A 17,562-nucleotide genomic window follows, 5' to 3' on the forward strand; every position below is an offset into this window, starting at 1 on the left:
AAAAAAATAACGAAGCGATAACAAAAAAGTATTTAAATATGGCCTTGAAAAAGACCGTTGTTGTAAAAAAACGTTGATAACCAGCTAGAAGCACTCAAAAAAACAAAATAATCAATTAGATGTGAACACAGCATATGAAAAATATCACTTGGTAACTTGCTTTAGCTTACAGCTTTTATCTACTAAAATAAAAATTGATTCATGGCATATTTTTGTTGCTAAAAACGCACGCATTGAATGTTTGTTTACATTGAGCCACGCCCCCTTTGACAGCTGATTAGTGACAACAACTATTAAAAAATGTCATAACTTCTTTTAAAATCAAAGTATCGCTCTGAAATTTTGTACACATACTTAAAAATGTTCAATCTTTCAAAAAATGCAATAAAAAAAATATCGAAATTTTGGTCGAAAATTAAGTACTGTGCCGCCTTAAAAAACCAAACAACCAACTCAATGGTCTGATAAGATAAGACTTACCTTTAAGAAGTACAAATAAATGCTGTTAATCTATTAAAAAAATGTAAGCAGTAAAAATTTCTTGGCATTGTTTTAGCACATTAGTTTCTAGCACTGAAGTTGAACAAGTCTATTTATGTTTCGACATAATGCAGAAATAATACTCAACTTAATAAATAATGCATCAAATTTAGTAGCAATGAAACAATCAGACCATGGATAGAATCAATAGCATCATTGGATTGGCTCTATTTGATCATCATTTAAAGGGTATTATCAAAAAGAATTCAAAGCAATTAGAACACTTATCAAAAGCACTAAGGTGCAAAATACATACTTTCTTTTAAGCACACTCCATATTACAGTTTTCACTAAGAATAAAAAAAGGTAGGATGCTTCCGCGCAGAAAAGGGAACCCATTCAACACAGCAACATTCACAATATTTTGTATTAAATGAATTTGATTCATAGCAATTTTTCAATTATCCTAATTACTAATTTATGTGCTGTGCATATACTTCAATAGGTAATTCTCTATCAAAATAAGAGAATTTATTTTAACAAAAAAATTAAAGGCACTCTAAAAGATGCATAATTTTATTTCAAAAAAACCAATAAAAAATACTAAATGATGAACAGCTTGAAAACTTTCTATAATTTTTAAAAAAAAGAGAAACTCAAAAATTTAACTGAATGAGAATAATCATGAAAGTAATTGTATTTAATAGTTATCAAAATTAAACATATAAAATTATAATTTTACAAGTAGAAAATTATTAATAAAAGAGTAAATCAACTTTCTCTAAAAATGAAGCTACAGAAGAGAAACGAGGGTGCAAATATAAGAGTTTAAGGACAGGGTGGATTGATTATCAAAAAATGATTTAGGCTTATATTGGACGAAGGAATAGGAATAATTTTTGTTCGAAATAGGTTCCTTGAACTAATAGCATAGTAAAGCCTGTTGATTATTTTCCCAGACTACCAAGCCCAAGCAAAACATTGATGTTCAATGCAATGAAGCTTATCAGATTTTATCAATTACTTAAAGTGTCCCCATTTGTAAGAAAAAATTTTTTTTGCCTTAGCTTTAGAATTTGGAGTGTCTTTCTCCACTTAGTTTAGTGTTCAAAGCAAAAGCAAATTGGGAAAAATATAGAATCTGGTTTGATTTACTTAAGTAACAAACAAGAATCCTTGACGTTGATACCAGAAACAGGGACTGAAGTGTTAAGCATAAAATAGCAATTAGCTTTTATGTTCCTGTTCAATAAAATAGAAGCTGCACATTAGGTCAGATAGGAGCGAAAGATAATAAAATTCATCCAAGATCTCAGAATTTTAAAAGCATCATCATGAAAATGTGCTACATGATACTAAGATTTTACTTTAGTTATACAATACTTCAGAAACTGGTTAGTAATCATAACAATCATTAGAGGTGCCAGTGATATCATATTGCTGCATTTTAGATATCTATGCAAAAAAAAAGACTCAAGGCAAGAAATAATAAGCGCAGACTCTAAACTAATTTTAGCATGCCATCACCATAACTTCTATTATATATAAAAAATTTAATTTATTTTCATACAATCTTAGCAGGATTGTAAATATAATCTGCATATAAACAGAAGTTTTCTGCTGTGCAAATTTAAAAAAAAAAAAAAAAAAACAATGTAAGTAGCTCACAGCAATTTCAAGAAAAGCAGTTTGACAACTATTATATTTCTATTGCTAATGCTATGAATGCAAAAATAGAATTTCAACTGATAAAACAAAATTTAATTTTAAAAAAAAATTATTTTTTTGTCACCCACGTTGATTTTCCTTTCGCACGGCAGTTCTCACATTGCACTGTTGAAGAGTTAAAATGCTGTAGATTTGTGTCAAATTGAAAAAAAAAACATGCTAACAACTTGAAACGTGATATTCCATACTTCCACTGAAATATAACTAAAGTTGTAAAAGTATATTTTAGCCTCAGATAAAGAAAGATCAGCAATAAACTTCAGACAAGAGGTACCTAGGAAAATCATCACAGGCAATCTAGATTCATAATGAGCTAATCTATAGGGGTGAGCCTTTGGCAGAAGTTTGAATCCGCCAAACCTTAGACTTTCAATTCATGAGTAACCTTAAATGAACCTGAAAAAATTATAGTAACTCCAAAATTTAAATTGTGAGACAAATATTTATTATTGATTGAATTTAAAAGGTAACTAATTCAGAGAGTAACTAATCAAGGAATTTTCAAATGTACAAAAATATATATTTAATTCAAATTATTTTTAATCAAATCACCATACTCCTTCCCCATAAATCTAATTTATTCATAATTTTAAGTTAACTCAGCATTATTACCAGAACATACATTTGAATGAAAACAATTAACATGCATTTATAGTATTGAATGTGTGCGAGAACAACGGAACAAAATGACTAAAGAGCCAAAATGTACGAGGAACTCTTACTTATCTATCTGCCTTAATCAGTCCCTCGACTTAAAAGAAATCGATGGTCAAGTGAAGCAGAATTTACTTTGTATTTCTCAGCTAATGTACATTATTCAATGTACTATGGTTAAAATATTCATCCATCTTAGAAAAACGTAATAGTTAGGACAGTAATTGAATAAGCATAATGATGCACCTTAAAATACACCACTAGAACTTACTTCAGAGAAACAACCACTCATCAGGATTCTCACCATAAAAAGTTCTTTTTTCTAACTTCATACCTGCCAACTTTTCCGGCTTTACCCGGAAGAGTTTTTTTTTTTTCATATTTAAAGCGCTAGCAAAAGTCATGTTATTTCACTAAACTTTTTGAATGATATTAATAATTATAAATGAGTTTGACCACCACTACATATAAATAATTACAACAAATATATAAAAAGCATATTAGTCATCATTAGAGCGAATTTCAACCTGGTTAAAATATAAATATCATTTTGAGTAAAACTGTTTTACGGTAATTGTTTTACTACCACTTGGAAAATCCATTCTCGAAAAAAAAAAATGAATGTTGGTTGGTATGTAACTAGATACTTAGTCTGAATTACTTCAGAGAAATATCATTTCTACAGTATCTTTCAGTCTGGGGCGATACAATTATCATCACGGTAAGACAGACATATTTAACTTCTAACCAGCACATTTAATTTTAAAACATCTGAGTATATAAAACTAAAAAAAAATAAAAAATCAGAAAATACTAAGCATCATTGATCAGAAACACGGACCAAAGTATTAATCATCATTAAAAAAGTATAAACAAAAATTAAGAGATACTTAAATGAACTATGCTGTTTTCAGAGATCTTGGTGGTAAATATAATCACTTCTTCAGAAGAAATTATTAATCATCACTATAGCAGCACAGACTAATGTTCCTCTCATGTCAAATTAGAGCTTGCAATTGAATACACCACCTTTGAATTTTAAGAACTAAATATTTTTGGAATTTTCTATGCAAGCTGAAATTCATAATTCTAAAAATCAATATCATCCTGGAAGAAAATTTTACTTCTTAAGCCGCGCATATGAAATGAAGAAAAAAATATTTATCACTATACCAGTAATTTATATCAAAAAATATAATTAGTCACCTTGTAATAGCACACTACAAAATATTTTAAATATTAGTGTTTTGAACTCAAACAATTCTTTAGTAAAATACAGTAACCAAAAATATGCAAATCACTATGCAGAGAAAGAAACTAAGAGCGGATGCTTGAATTGATGTACGCTCAGAGAAACTAAAGAATACATGTTAAGGTAAGATTAAAACTGATAATTTCTTTCTTCAGTGATAGCTTTTTAACTTCAGTATCTGGATGTCATTACGATAGCAGTAAGTCCAAAAAATGGATTAAACATGTGAGATTTCTTCTTATTCTAATACAGATTATGATAAAACAATATTTATAAAATACTAATTGAAACATACAATTAAAAAAACTTCCAATCAGTATAAGCAGCCTAAAGCATTCAGCACTATTAACATGCACCTGTACAAAACTTCCAATAAAGAATATAACAAAACAATATGTATCACATACTAAATGAAGTTTATCAGAATTAAATATATTTAATCTAATCAGTATAAATAAGTATAATCAAATTTTCAGCGCCTAGCCAATTATCATCATGATATGCATTACCCAATATTTATATATTATATAATATTATATACTAATATTTATTATCAGTAACTCAACACCAGTAACTTAAATCTAAAAATTTTTACAAGTCAGACTATTAAATTTGATTTTTCAAATAAAAAAATATTCAGTAAAATACAGTCAGCATGTATTTCAGACATATGCTTGTTAGACATCATGAAGCAGAAATATGTAAACCACTTTAGCTACGTTCAAAGCAGAGAACACATGTTAACATTAAGTCAGAATTTAATTACCATGCATCACTAATAAAAAAAAATAACTTCAGAAACTGAGCAAGAATCACTAAGTATTCATAAGAGGTGCCAGTGATGTCATCATGATAGCGTTAAATCCAAATTGGTTTTTTCTGTTATAAAAACTTTGTCACATCACAAGATCTTATAATTTAATCATATTGTTAAAACACTTGTTCAAAACTTCTGATAAAGAATACCATGACAAAGTATGTATCATACTAAATGAAATGTATCAAGCTTCCAGCCAATTACCATTATAGTGTGCATTACTTACGACATTAATGCAAAGAAAAAAATTAGAAAAACCACAGCAAATTTAGGTGGCGGTGATGCTGGGGAGACTTTACTAGTCTATGAAATAACTATTGTGGCGTAACTACCACTATAAATATTAAATACCAAATCACTAGTATATAAGAGATGTTAACATGATTCTATCATGAGGTACCTTTTGATAGATGAAGGTTGACATAGTCTATAATTAAATCCCCACATTGGTGACCCAGATTTTTGACATGACTACAAAAAACAGTGAAAAGATCGAAGCAACGATCGTCATGGACGTCGAAGCTAATAAAGTAAGCATTAAAATTCCACCTTTTTGGAGAGAGAAACCCGACATTTGGTTTTACCAAGTAGAAGCACAGTTTCAAATAAATAAGATCACAACTGAAGAAACCAAATTTAATTATTTGATATCCCAACTGGAACCGAAGTATGTAGAAAATATTTGGGACATTATTAAAGACACTAAGCCTAACAAATATACCTTGGCGAAAGAAAGACTTTTAAATACGTTTAAGGAAAGCGAAAACAAGAGAATTCAGCGCTTAGTTACAGGATTAGAACTTGGAGATTACAAGCCAAGCCAACTTTTGCAAAAAATGAAAAATTTAGGAGCAGACGATTTTTCAGAAAAAGTGTTAAAATCTTTATGGCTTGATAAAATGCCGAATTTTATACGAAATATTCTGCTTGTCAGTGAAGAAAGTTTAGATAAACTGTCTACGATGGCGGATAAAATTCACGAAATGAAAACTGGGGAAGAAATATGTGCTGTTTCACCAAATGTTACCAACAATGATGCTTTAATTGCACGAATAGCAGCATTAGAACAGAAAATTGATTCACTGCAAATAAATGACCGTAGTAGATCTAAATTTAGAAATAATTACCGAAATACATCTCGAAGTCGCAGTCATTCAATAAAAGCATTCAATAGGAAAGGTAAATATTGTTACTATCATTTTAAATTTGGTAATCGTTGCCGACCTGAGAAATGTTATTCACCATGTGCTTGGCGAGAAAAGTCGGAAAACTCCATGATGCAACAGGATTAGCGGCTACAACTGTTGCTGATGTTAATGAAAGCCGCAAGTTCAGATTATTTGTAAAGGATAAAAANGAAAAATAACAATAAATTAAAAATTTAATGTGATTTTAAAGATTGAGAAGTAGTTTTAATTTTCCGATAACATTAAGTAATTACTAACAACTAAGATTATTATAGATAAACAAAGCACAAAAAACAATATAAATTCTTAATTTCTCAATAAAATACTACAAAATGTTCTATAAATAAGGATCCACTACATAGAAACTGCTATCCGAGTCTAATTTTATTGCTTCATAAAAAAACTTGTTATTTTCTTTGAAATAAATTTAGTTTGATTATCAGCTTTCTTAATTCCTTTCTCTTTTAAGGGAGATGAAGCTTTTCTTTTGTTCTGGCAATCAGTTTTTACATTAACACTTTTTGAGCTTATGTGAATAATTTGACTTTACTTCTAAATTTTAGGAAGAAATAAACGGGAAAAGATATTGTCCTGAAATAATTATCGAAAAAAAAAAATTTTTAGCAATGTATACATATATTTTATTTTTAAAATGTTTTTTTTTTTAAATTTAAAATTGAATTTCTGAATTTGATATTTTTTAACAGGACGGAATTCCGTCCCCAAGACGGAAGAGTGGCACCCCTGCTAGTATATAAGAGATGTTAACATGATTCTATCATGAGGTACCTTTTGATAGATGAAGGTTGACATAACATAAATGGTTTAAATTTTATTCAGTCAAACATAATTGGAATGAAATGAGAAACTATAAAATTACATATTTATGCCTTCATAATTGCAGGATTGATTTCATAGGAACTCATCTTGGTAAATGTAATCATCAAGCAAATGTAATCATTCAAACTGCAAGTATTTGCACATGCTTGCACAAGCAATTTATCGAACCTATAGTTCCTAAACATACATACTGTTCAACTTGTAAAATAAAAAAAAAACCTGCTTTAACAAGATATTTAAAACAAAAACTAAAATTCAGAACGAACGCTCACATCAAAGGCATTCAGTTCGCCCTAGTTCGTAATACTCATCCTTTTAGCATTCCAAAGGCCTAATGCAAGACATTCAACATTAAAATAAAGCCTATTGTAATAAATGTAACTGCAACCAGGATATTGCATATTAATTACTAATGAACAATGTTTTATTTGCAGACTTTTCTATATCCCTCAAATGATAAAAACCACATCTAAACAATACTTTTAGGTGGCAGCGTTGAAAGGGAAAATAACATAATGGGCAGGTTCAGTTTATTTCTAGCAAGATTTAAGAGTTTAAACAAATTAGAGCAACAGGAACTATTTCAGAAAATATAAATTAAGTCAAAATTTAAAACTGACTAGATACATAAATAATGAAATTCAGACCATCTAGTAGCTAACCATCATTAATATCTGGAGCATAGTTTATCATCATTACTATAAAGAGCTAGGCATATCAGATTTACAAAAAGTAGAAACAGTATATGACATACTTTTCCGTGGAGCTCAATCTCTTCAGTCTAGCACCATACTTAGAAAGAAAAGCTCACAGCACTAGCTCTCTTGAAAAAAGGTAGGTGCATCATTCTTACAATCGAAGTTTAGTTTTGTCAGATGAGGAAAAAACACTTACCAAAAAATACAGACAAATGCTGTTACAATCCAGTTTCCTTCCGATCAATAAAAAAATTTTAAAAAAATAAAATTTGTCAACATTACTTAGGCACATTATAATCCAGCACTGAAACAAACCTACTGAGTTTAACAAAATAAGATAATTAAAAAATTACTACATAGTGCACAGAATTATTTGACCCAGTTAAAAGAAGCACCTAATTAATATGCAATGCAACAATCAGATCATTGGTAGAATCATCAACATCATTGGATTGGCTCTACTTAATCATCATTTAAAGGATGTTAGAAAAATCAATGCAATTAGAGGATACTCATCACCAGTGCTATGGTTTTGCATTTTGTGTCAGTCAAACACACACCATATTCTACTATGAAATGAGAATAATTTTTGTCCAGAATAGAATTCTGGAACAAATTTTACAAAACCTCTAGAACCTTTCCCCTTGCTACCAAGTCTAACAGAACCACTAATGTTGAATGTGATGAAGATAAAAACTGATAAGACTGTCTATAATTGAAAGTTTTCCATTTGAAAAATGTTACATTATTAGCTTTAAACGAGGTTAAGTCTTTTCTGTCCGGTTTAGCATTCATAGCAAAACCAATGGGAAAAAAAATTCGACCTTATCAACATTCTCGCATAATTTCAGATGCGAGCAACATGGACCTAAGTGTCGATCAACACAAATACTAATTAGCCTTTTCGGTTCATGTTCAATAAAAATGGAAGCTGCACATATGGTCAGATAGGAGCGAAAGACAAATATAAAATTCATCAAAGCTTCAGAATTTAAAAGCATCATCATGAAAATGCACAGCATACTAAAATTCTGCTTAAGTTTCACAATATTTCGATAAAAAATTAAGCACTTTTTACAAACCCAATAAAAAAAGCACATTTAAGGGCTTTTAAAAAACATAATTCAAACATCAACACCTTTGAGCACTTTTTAAAAACATTAAGCACTCAGTTACATAAACTGCATGAAGTTTCCGTATTGCACCTTTGTGAGCTAAAAGAACAAAAGTCTAGCAGCTGTAGATCAGTGCCCAATTGAAGAATATATTTTTTATCTCTATTATAATCAATTTGTTAAAAAGTTGATTTTAGCCTCAGATAAAGAAAGATCAGCAATGAACTTCAGACAAGAGGTACCTAGGTAAATCATCATAGGCAATAATAATGAGCAAAAACTTCATGCATAAGTATAAAACGTTGATTCTACTTTTGGAATCCTCTCCAAATGTCAGCATTTTCAGAAAAGTTTAGCATATGTGGATTAGCAGTTGTTAATCATTAACAATTGACTTTAGATTCAATTCATAACTTTTACATGCATCAACATTTTTGTCAGAAACTATCATTCTACTTTAATACACCAATTTCACTAGCATATTTCATCAGATGAATTTTTACTTAAACGAAAAGTTAAGTCATTTAATTGGTATACATTTATAGTATTGAAAGTGTGTGAGAACAACGGAACAAAATAGCTAAAGAGCCATAATGTACGAGGAACTCTTACTTTATCTATCTGCTTTAATCAGCCCCTCGACCTAAAAAAGAAATCGATGGTCAAGTGAAGCAGAATTTACTTTGTATTTCTCAGCTAATGTACATTATTCAATGTATTATGGTTAAAATATTCATTCACCTCAGAAGAAAGTAATAGTTAAGATTGAACAAGCCTCAATGATACACCTTTAAATATACTACTAGAACTTACATCAGAGAAACTACCACTCATCAGGATCTTTCAGTCTGGGGCGATACTCTTCTCATCATAATAAGTTCTTCATTTCTAACTTAGTGATACAATATGAACTTAGTCTAAATTACTTCAGAGAAATATCATTTCTACAGTATCTTTCAGTCTGGGGCGATACAATTCTCATCACAGTAAGACCAGTATACCCATTCATTTGAGATTTTAAAATAGCCCCCAAAAAAATTATATTTTTAAATATAAGGCTATAAGCAGAGAATTTTGACAAAATGCTGACAAACATATTAAATGGAACTAAGAGAAAACAGTGCTGACAGTTAAAATTCACATTTGTGAAAATCTAAAAACTAAACGTATAGAAAACAATACCATCCCATATATCTGAGAAGGAAGGTATTAAGACACTCAACCAGCATACCTTCCACATTAAATTGAAGCAGTGCAATCTTGATTAAGTGCAATTTCAAGAATCCTAAATATATTTGAAATTTACCATACAGACAAGCAAATTATTCTTGATAAAAATTACTTTTTAAATACATTTAATTTTAAAAAATTTTAATCTGGCATATAATATTCAAAAAATAACACTTCTTAGCAACACAGACCAAAGTATTTATCATAATTCTGATGCAGATTATGACAAAACAATACGAGGCACACTAAATGAAATATACCAGAATTAAAATTAAGTACACTTATCTAAAGGGTATTATTAAGTATCTAACTTTCAGCACTTTAGCCTAAAATGTTACTTCGTTAATAAAATTTGAAAACATTTCAATCTGGTAAATAAAATCTAAAAAAATCAGATAATACTAAGCATCATTGATCAGTAACACGGACCAAAGTATTAATCATCATCAGAAATGCAGAAACTAGCAATAAATGATACTTCAATGAACAATGCTGGTTTTAGAGATCTAGGTGGTAAATATAATCACTATCAGAAGAAAATAGTAATCAATATACCAGTAGCTTAAATCTAAATATCTCACAAAAATCACCTACATTAATTCCAGACAAATTAATTCAATAAAGCATAGGTGGGAAACAGACAATTCCTTAAAATTCACACCAACATTTAAAATAAAATATATAGTATATAGAAGTAATATACCTATTGTGAACCAAAGAACTAAAGACTTGATAAATTCAAGGAGGCCACTAAATATTCAACAGGTTCACTTGGTAACAGGTCCAGAAATACCAACAGATTCAGTTGGAGGTGATGTTAACATTGAGCCTAAAAGCTGCCATTCAGTGAAAGCTAAAACTAACATCTCAGACTAACACTGAACAGAACCATCAGGCTATTATTTCACAACCTAAAATTTATAATATAGTTTAGGAACCCAAGAATAGCCATACAATTAAATATTAAATACTATGTAAAATATAAGAAGGTTCAAAATAAATGTATCTTGTAACAGTGCAATAAAATTCTAGACAGAATGCTTCACACTTGAATATCTACAAATTAATCTTTCTATTGAGTAAAAATGCATGCACTATTTAACTCTGGTTTAATAAATGAGTTAAAAACACTTCATAATACAAAAATCTTGAGAGGAAACACTTCATTCAAAAACAAGAGAGCAATATTTCCTTTAGTACAAGATCTTTATATGGTTTAAATTGTATTGTGAACCATAATTTGATTTAAATGCTAAACAATAAATTTTCCAATTCATATTTATGCCTTCATAATTGCAGGATTGATTTCATAGAAATAGCTCATGTTGGTAAATGTAATCATCAGGCAATTTCGATCTCAGTTTGCATGATTAAGTAGCTCATTGCACATTGATGCAATTTGCACAGGCACAAGCAATTTATCAAACCTGTAGTTCCTGAACATTCACATCTGCCTGTCAGTGAATGTCATGCGAGAATAATGTGCATTGTTAAACTTGTAAAATAATAAAAACCTGCTTAAACAAGCTATTTAAAACAACTAAAATTCAGAACGAACACTCACATCAAAGGCATTCAGTTCGCCCTAGTTCGTAATACTCATCATTTTAATATTCCGAGAGCCTTCGGCAAGACATTAAACATAAACAAAGCCTATAGTAATAAATGTAACTGCAACCAGGATATTGCATATTAATATCTAATAAACAATGTTTTATTTGCAGACATTTCTATATCCCTCAAATGATAATACCACACTTAAACAGTACATTTTAGGTGGCAGCGTTGAAAGGGAAAATACCATAAAGGACAGGTTCAGTTTGTTCCTAGTAAGACTAAAGTGTTAAAACAACAAAGAGCAACAGGAGCTCATAACTATTTTAAAAAATATAAATGAAAAGACTAATTTTTAAAATAGACTAGATACATAAATAATAAAATTCAGACCATCTAGTAGCTAACCATCATTAATATCTGGAGCAAAAATCATCATCATTAATAATTAACAGCCAGAACTGTTAAGTGACAAAATAAATGAGAAATACTTAGCTAAAAACATATATATCCTTGAAAATCTATACTGATTAGTGATTTAGAAATTCAGACTAACTTTTACAGGTCAAGATAAGTCAAAGCTAAAGGACAAAACAAAAATATGATTCCAACATAAACAAAGTGATAAGCTCAATTTCACTATAGTTTTTTAATAACTTTTCTCACGGTTTTGAAAATCTTGATATCCAGGATTCTGGAGGTTTTACGGTTATTTTGTATATTATATACCATAATTGCCATAATCAGGTTTAGGAAATCTCATCAAGCATCAGAAGACCGTTGTAGAGTTATCATGAAAAGCAGTTAAAAAAATATTTAAATCATACATAAAAATAATTTTTCAGAAACGAACACACATCATAGGCATTCAGATCGCCCGTTCGCAGTACTCATCCTTTTATAAAAACCAGATGCCATAGTATCAAAAAAATTTATAATTCGAAACCAAATAGCTAACATTTAAAATCAATGAAGACAAAAACAGGGGCAGTTGCAACACTTGACCTTTAATTATTCCCTTTTTTTTTTGGCTGTCATTATATGTTCAAAGGGAGAATAGCAGAAATGCAATTGATTTTAAGAAAAAGTAGGAACAGGAAGAAAAAAAAGGGTGCCAAAACAGGAAGTCTGCAGTCCAAGAACTTCATGTATAAGATTTACAAAAAGTAGAAACAGCATATGACACTTTTCCGTGGAATTGCTAAGTGTTTTGCTCAGTTTTAAAGTAACTTATCATAATTATAAGAAATATAATTTTTATCACATTTTACCACTCTTTTTTAAAACTAGATTTGTTGACATTTTCTACCTAAATGAAAATGATCAGAATCACAGCAGTGTTCTTAGTTTTTGAAATTTTATATGAATTCAGGTAATGTAGCATTAGAGTAAGCCTTTAAATTAGAAACTACAAAATTAGAAAACAAATGCTTTTCATTGCAACTAAGAAGTGGCTTTCATGCATATTGAAACTTTGAACCAAAACAAGCAGACAGCACTAGCGATGGTTAAGCTAAACTTTTTCAAACAGACAGGAGCCACAGTTGCAAACAATTACGAAAATAGCATATTATTCGTAAAAAAAGCCCTTCGAAAAAAAACCTTAACTTGAAACAGTGTCTAGGATTTCAGAAGCATGTGAATTTTAAACATCCAGACTTCCAAGGCTATACGTTTTTTTTTTGTGAACCACTATGATTAAGACAGTTGCAGCTGACATTCAGATTTACGAAGTCTCATCAGGCATCAGTAGACCGTCGTACAGTCATCATTAAGATTAAATAGCAGTTAAAATATTAAACCATAAGCAAAGATAATAGTTCAGAAACGAACATTCACATCATAGGCATTCAGTTCGCCCTAGTTCGTAGTACTCATCCTATCAAACTATAAGGCACCATAGTACAAAAAATATATATTTTGAACACAAATAATGAACTTGGTATATCAGATTTACAAAAAGTAGAAACAGCATATGACACACTTTTCCGTGGAGCTCAATCTCTTCAGTCTAGCACCATACTTAGAAAGAAAAGCTCATAGCACTAGCTCTCATTAAAAAAGTTAGGTGCATCATTTGAATTTAGTTCCCATGCAACAATCAGATCATGGGCAGAATCATGACCTTCCTATTGACTTTATCTGACTGTTATTTAATGAATTAAGTCAGAAAAATCAATATAATTACAGAATATTCATTACCAGGGCTAATTTAACATTTTGTAACACAGCCAAATAACCTATTCACCAATTTTATAGTCCGTGTCCTCTCTAAACAGTCCTAGAAGTGTGAATTAGAAAACACCAGTAAGTTAATTTCTATTAAAATAGAAGCTGCACATTAGATCAGATAGGAGCGAAAGACAAAGATAAAATTCATCAAATGTTTCAGAATTTTAAAAGCATCATCATGAAAATGTGCTACATTATGCTAAGAAAATATTAATTTAGTTATGCAATTCTTCAGAACTGGTTAGGAATCATAACAATCATTAGAGGTGCCAGTGATGTCATCATAAAGTCGCATTTTATATATCAATGTGTTACAAAAAACCTACGTCTATGTCAAAGAAATTTTAATAACTTAACTGATAAATTAACATAAAACTAATTTTAGCTTGATGTCATAACTGTAATAATAAAAAATTTAATTCAGTATTACATAAATATCAATAGCAAGATCATAAATTATATAAACCGCATAAAAGATATCCATGTTTTCATATTGCACTGTTGTACGAGTCAAAAGAACTGAAGTCTAGCAACTGTAGATCAGTGCCAAATTTTAAAAAAAAAAGCAAACTTTCTACTAAAATATAGCTAAAGCAAAAGTTTATTTTAGCCGCAGATAAAGAAAGATAGGCAATAAGTTTCAGACAAGACAGTGTTTTCATCATAGAAAAAAAATGGGTGAGAATTTCTCACCCTATCTCAAAAACAGGGTGAGATTTCAGAAAATTAAGTGAGATTTCTAAAAACTGAAAAAAATACAAAGAGACTTGAAAAAAAAATTTCTATCATTATAATACATTTTTAACGTCTTCTATTTTTTAAAGCATTGAATATTCTTGCTGCATCATCATAGAAGATTTTGCCTTTACTAGGTATTTGTCCATCTTACATTAGTGCATAAAAAATGTTAACGTCTACCTTACCTGCGGTAAACACGTGGTTGCAGAGAAATGTGTTCTGAAAGGGGTTCCGTGGTTCGGAGGGGTTGTGTTCTGTTGTTCGAAAAAGTTCTGAACAATACTGGTAAATAGGGAATCTAGATAATGGGGCAAATGCTGAAAATAATGAAAGATCCAGGAAGAAAAGTGAAATGGATTTTATTCTAATTGGCGTAATTCGAAGCTTTTTCCAAAATGCGAAAAATTCGCGAATTTTGAAATTGATTTATAGAATGCGCGAATTTCTCGCGGTAATCATTTTTTAATGCGAGAAAAGAAAAAAATATGCGAGATTCTCGCGTTCTCGCGCTGTAGTGAAAACACTGCAAGAGATACCTAGGTAATTCGTTACAGGTAATATAGATTCATAATGAACAAAAATTAAATACTAACCCTTATAAGCAGAAAAGTTTGAAACAACCTTTCTTTACCAAATTATAAATTTTACTATCCTAGTAGAACATTTAGGCAGCCTATAAAAAATTAACTAGCAATAATCAAAGTTATGAAATAAAGTTATAATCATTTACCTTTAGCTACGTCTAGAATTATGTATTCATATTTTTTGTATAGACAAATACTTATTAATTTATAAATAAATATTCTATTAGACAGTTATTGTAGATTTAACTGTTTCTATATCATTGAAAATTTTCTTAAACAATATACAGTGTTTAACTGTAATATAGTACCTTTCCTATAAAGAAAATTTCTTCCTAGAATGTCCACTTATATGGGATTTCACTTTAAAGACCTTTTATTTTATTTAAACTAACTTCAGAGAAACAATACGCTCATCAGGATCGTTCAGTCTGGGGCGATACTATTTTCATCATAAGGTTTTCTATTTGTAACTTATGTCAGGGACCATACAACTCATATCAATAAGACAAGGGACCACCATATTTAACTTTCAAAATATAAATAATTGTAAAATATTGAATAAAAAAATCAGAAAATACTAAACATCATTGATCAGAAACACGGACCAAAGTATTAATCATCAAAAATGTAGAAACTAGCAATAAATATTATACATCAATGAACAATGCTGTTTTCAGAGATCTTGGTGGTAAATATAATCACTTCATCAGAAAAAAATATTTATCATCATTACACCAGCAATTTAAACCCAAAAAATTTAAGTCTCCTTGTAACAATGCAGAACAAAATATTTATAATATTAAGTTTTTAAGCTTAAAACATTTCTTCAGAAAAATATGATCAGCATGTATTTCAGACATATGCTTGTTAAACATCATAAGAATAAATATGTAAACTACTATGAAATTAAGTTTGAAAAACACACATATAGAAGAGTCTTGAATCATTGATAAAAAAATTTTAAAAACAGGTAAGAATCACTAAGTGAAGAAGTGAACTGGTTCAGAGATTCTTCATAAATTTAAAGGATTATTCGCAAATCAAAACTCTACCACATCATGAAATTTCTTATAACTTGCTCATATTATTAATAACCTGTTTATAACTTCTATTACAGTACAGAACATAATGACAAAATATAAATTTCATTTGGTATATGATGCATAACTAAAGAAAAACACATCTAATCAGTATGAATAAGTATCATCAAGCTTCAGTACTCTAGCCAATTTTCATCATAATGTGCATTATTATCAAATGATTTTAATGAGATAAAAAAGGCACATAGAAATGCATAAAAGGAACTATTAAACAATTATTTTACCTTTACACACTCTAAAAGACAAAACAGCAGTCTACAACCAATTATTCTAAAATAAATTGCAGAGAATTACACCTATAAGAATGTGGATTAACTGACTAAATAGTACTCAAGTACTTGATGAGTGAGACTCAGTAAAAATTTATCTACATAAAGTTTCAGTCCCGAAAGATGATTGGGCATCACAGTCTACAACTTATTAGTCATAAGCAAATAGTGAAAAACTATAGAATGAATAAAACAGCTCTTTAGGAGGCAAAATATGAGGAAATAAGGAACATAGCAACTCTAAACAAAGCACTTAAAATATAGAAGTATTTGATAAATGAGACTCAGTATAACTTATCCACATAAAGTTTCAGCCCCGAAAGATGATTGAACATCATAGTCATTATAGTTTGAAACAAATTCTCTGTATGATAACAACGGAACTTAACAGCCCATAAAGAACTAAAGTACGAGGAAATCAACTTTATATATCTGCTTAATATCCCGATTTGAAAAAATTTCAAACAGGTCAAGTGTCAGCAGAAAACTTAGCTGTTAAATATTTCAAAAAGACAAAAAAATTAGAAAGACAAAAAATTAAAAAACTGACAAATTTTAAAGACAGAATAAAGAAATATTTATATTCTAATCATAATGTAACAGAAACCATACAAAAAAAATTGGTAATAGAAATCAGTTAGGTTTTTACAATGTCTGATTTTACTCACTATCAATAAAAAAAAAAAAATCCATAAGCAAAAGTACAATTAAAGATTTAAAAATGCTAATTTTACTTTGAAGTACCTGCCGTATACACACTTGAAAAAAATATATATAACTCGACGATTCCTTTAAAATTCAGTTAATCGTTAGACTACGTGGAAAAACCGATCCTCACCAAAATTTCGGCTAATTATTCAGTAAATACTTCACTCCAAAACATGTTAAATTATTTACTTTTATGAAAGATACACTTTAAAGAGATACAGAAAAACTATATTAATTTGTATTCTTAGTTAAAAGAAATAAAAAAAAACATACTTCTAAAAATATTTATTGAATCGATCCACACGACGCTTAAGTTAAATCCGTTAGAATCTACATTTTTTCACATCAAAAAATAATTTAAAAATGCTCCGAATGG

At 29.4% G+C, this 17,562-nt stretch overlaps 1 protein-coding gene and 2 non-coding genes across 3 annotated transcripts; 1 reads left to right on the top strand and 2 right to left on the bottom strand.

Moving 5' to 3' along the window:
• Positions 1–5,398: 5,398 nt before the first annotated feature.
• Positions 5,399–6,223, top strand: LOC122269259 (uncharacterized). The gene has a single exon (XM_043041443.1). The coding sequence runs from the start codon at positions 5,399–5,401 to the stop codon at positions 6,221–6,223; it is 825 nt and encodes a 274-aa protein (XP_042897377.1).
• Positions 6,224–15,778: 9,555 nt separating this feature from the next.
• LOC122269264 (small nucleolar RNA SNORD24) lies at positions 15,779–15,844 on the bottom strand. The gene has a single exon (XR_006225087.1). It is a non-coding gene; the product is annotated as a small nucleolar RNA SNORD24 (small nucleolar RNA).
• A 713-nt stretch (positions 15,845–16,557) lies between these two features.
• Positions 16,558–16,621, bottom strand: LOC122269265 (small nucleolar RNA SNORD2). Its single transcript, XR_006225088.1, has one exon. It is a non-coding gene; the product is annotated as a small nucleolar RNA SNORD2 (small nucleolar RNA).
• Between the last annotated feature and the right edge of the window lie 941 nt (positions 16,622–17,562).

This window comes from Parasteatoda tepidariorum, chromosome 6, assembly GCF_043381705.1.
Source record: "Parasteatoda tepidariorum isolate YZ-2023 chromosome 6, CAS_Ptep_4.0, whole genome shotgun sequence".
NCBI lineage: Eukaryota > Metazoa > Arthropoda > Arachnida > Araneae > Theridiidae > Parasteatoda > Parasteatoda tepidariorum.

What these genes read in the sequence shown, in the direction of transcription:
- LOC122269259 (XM_043041443.1), top strand. Translation starts at nt 5,399, where the DNA reads ATGACTACAAAAAACAGTGAAAAGATCGAAGCAACGATCGTCATGGAC.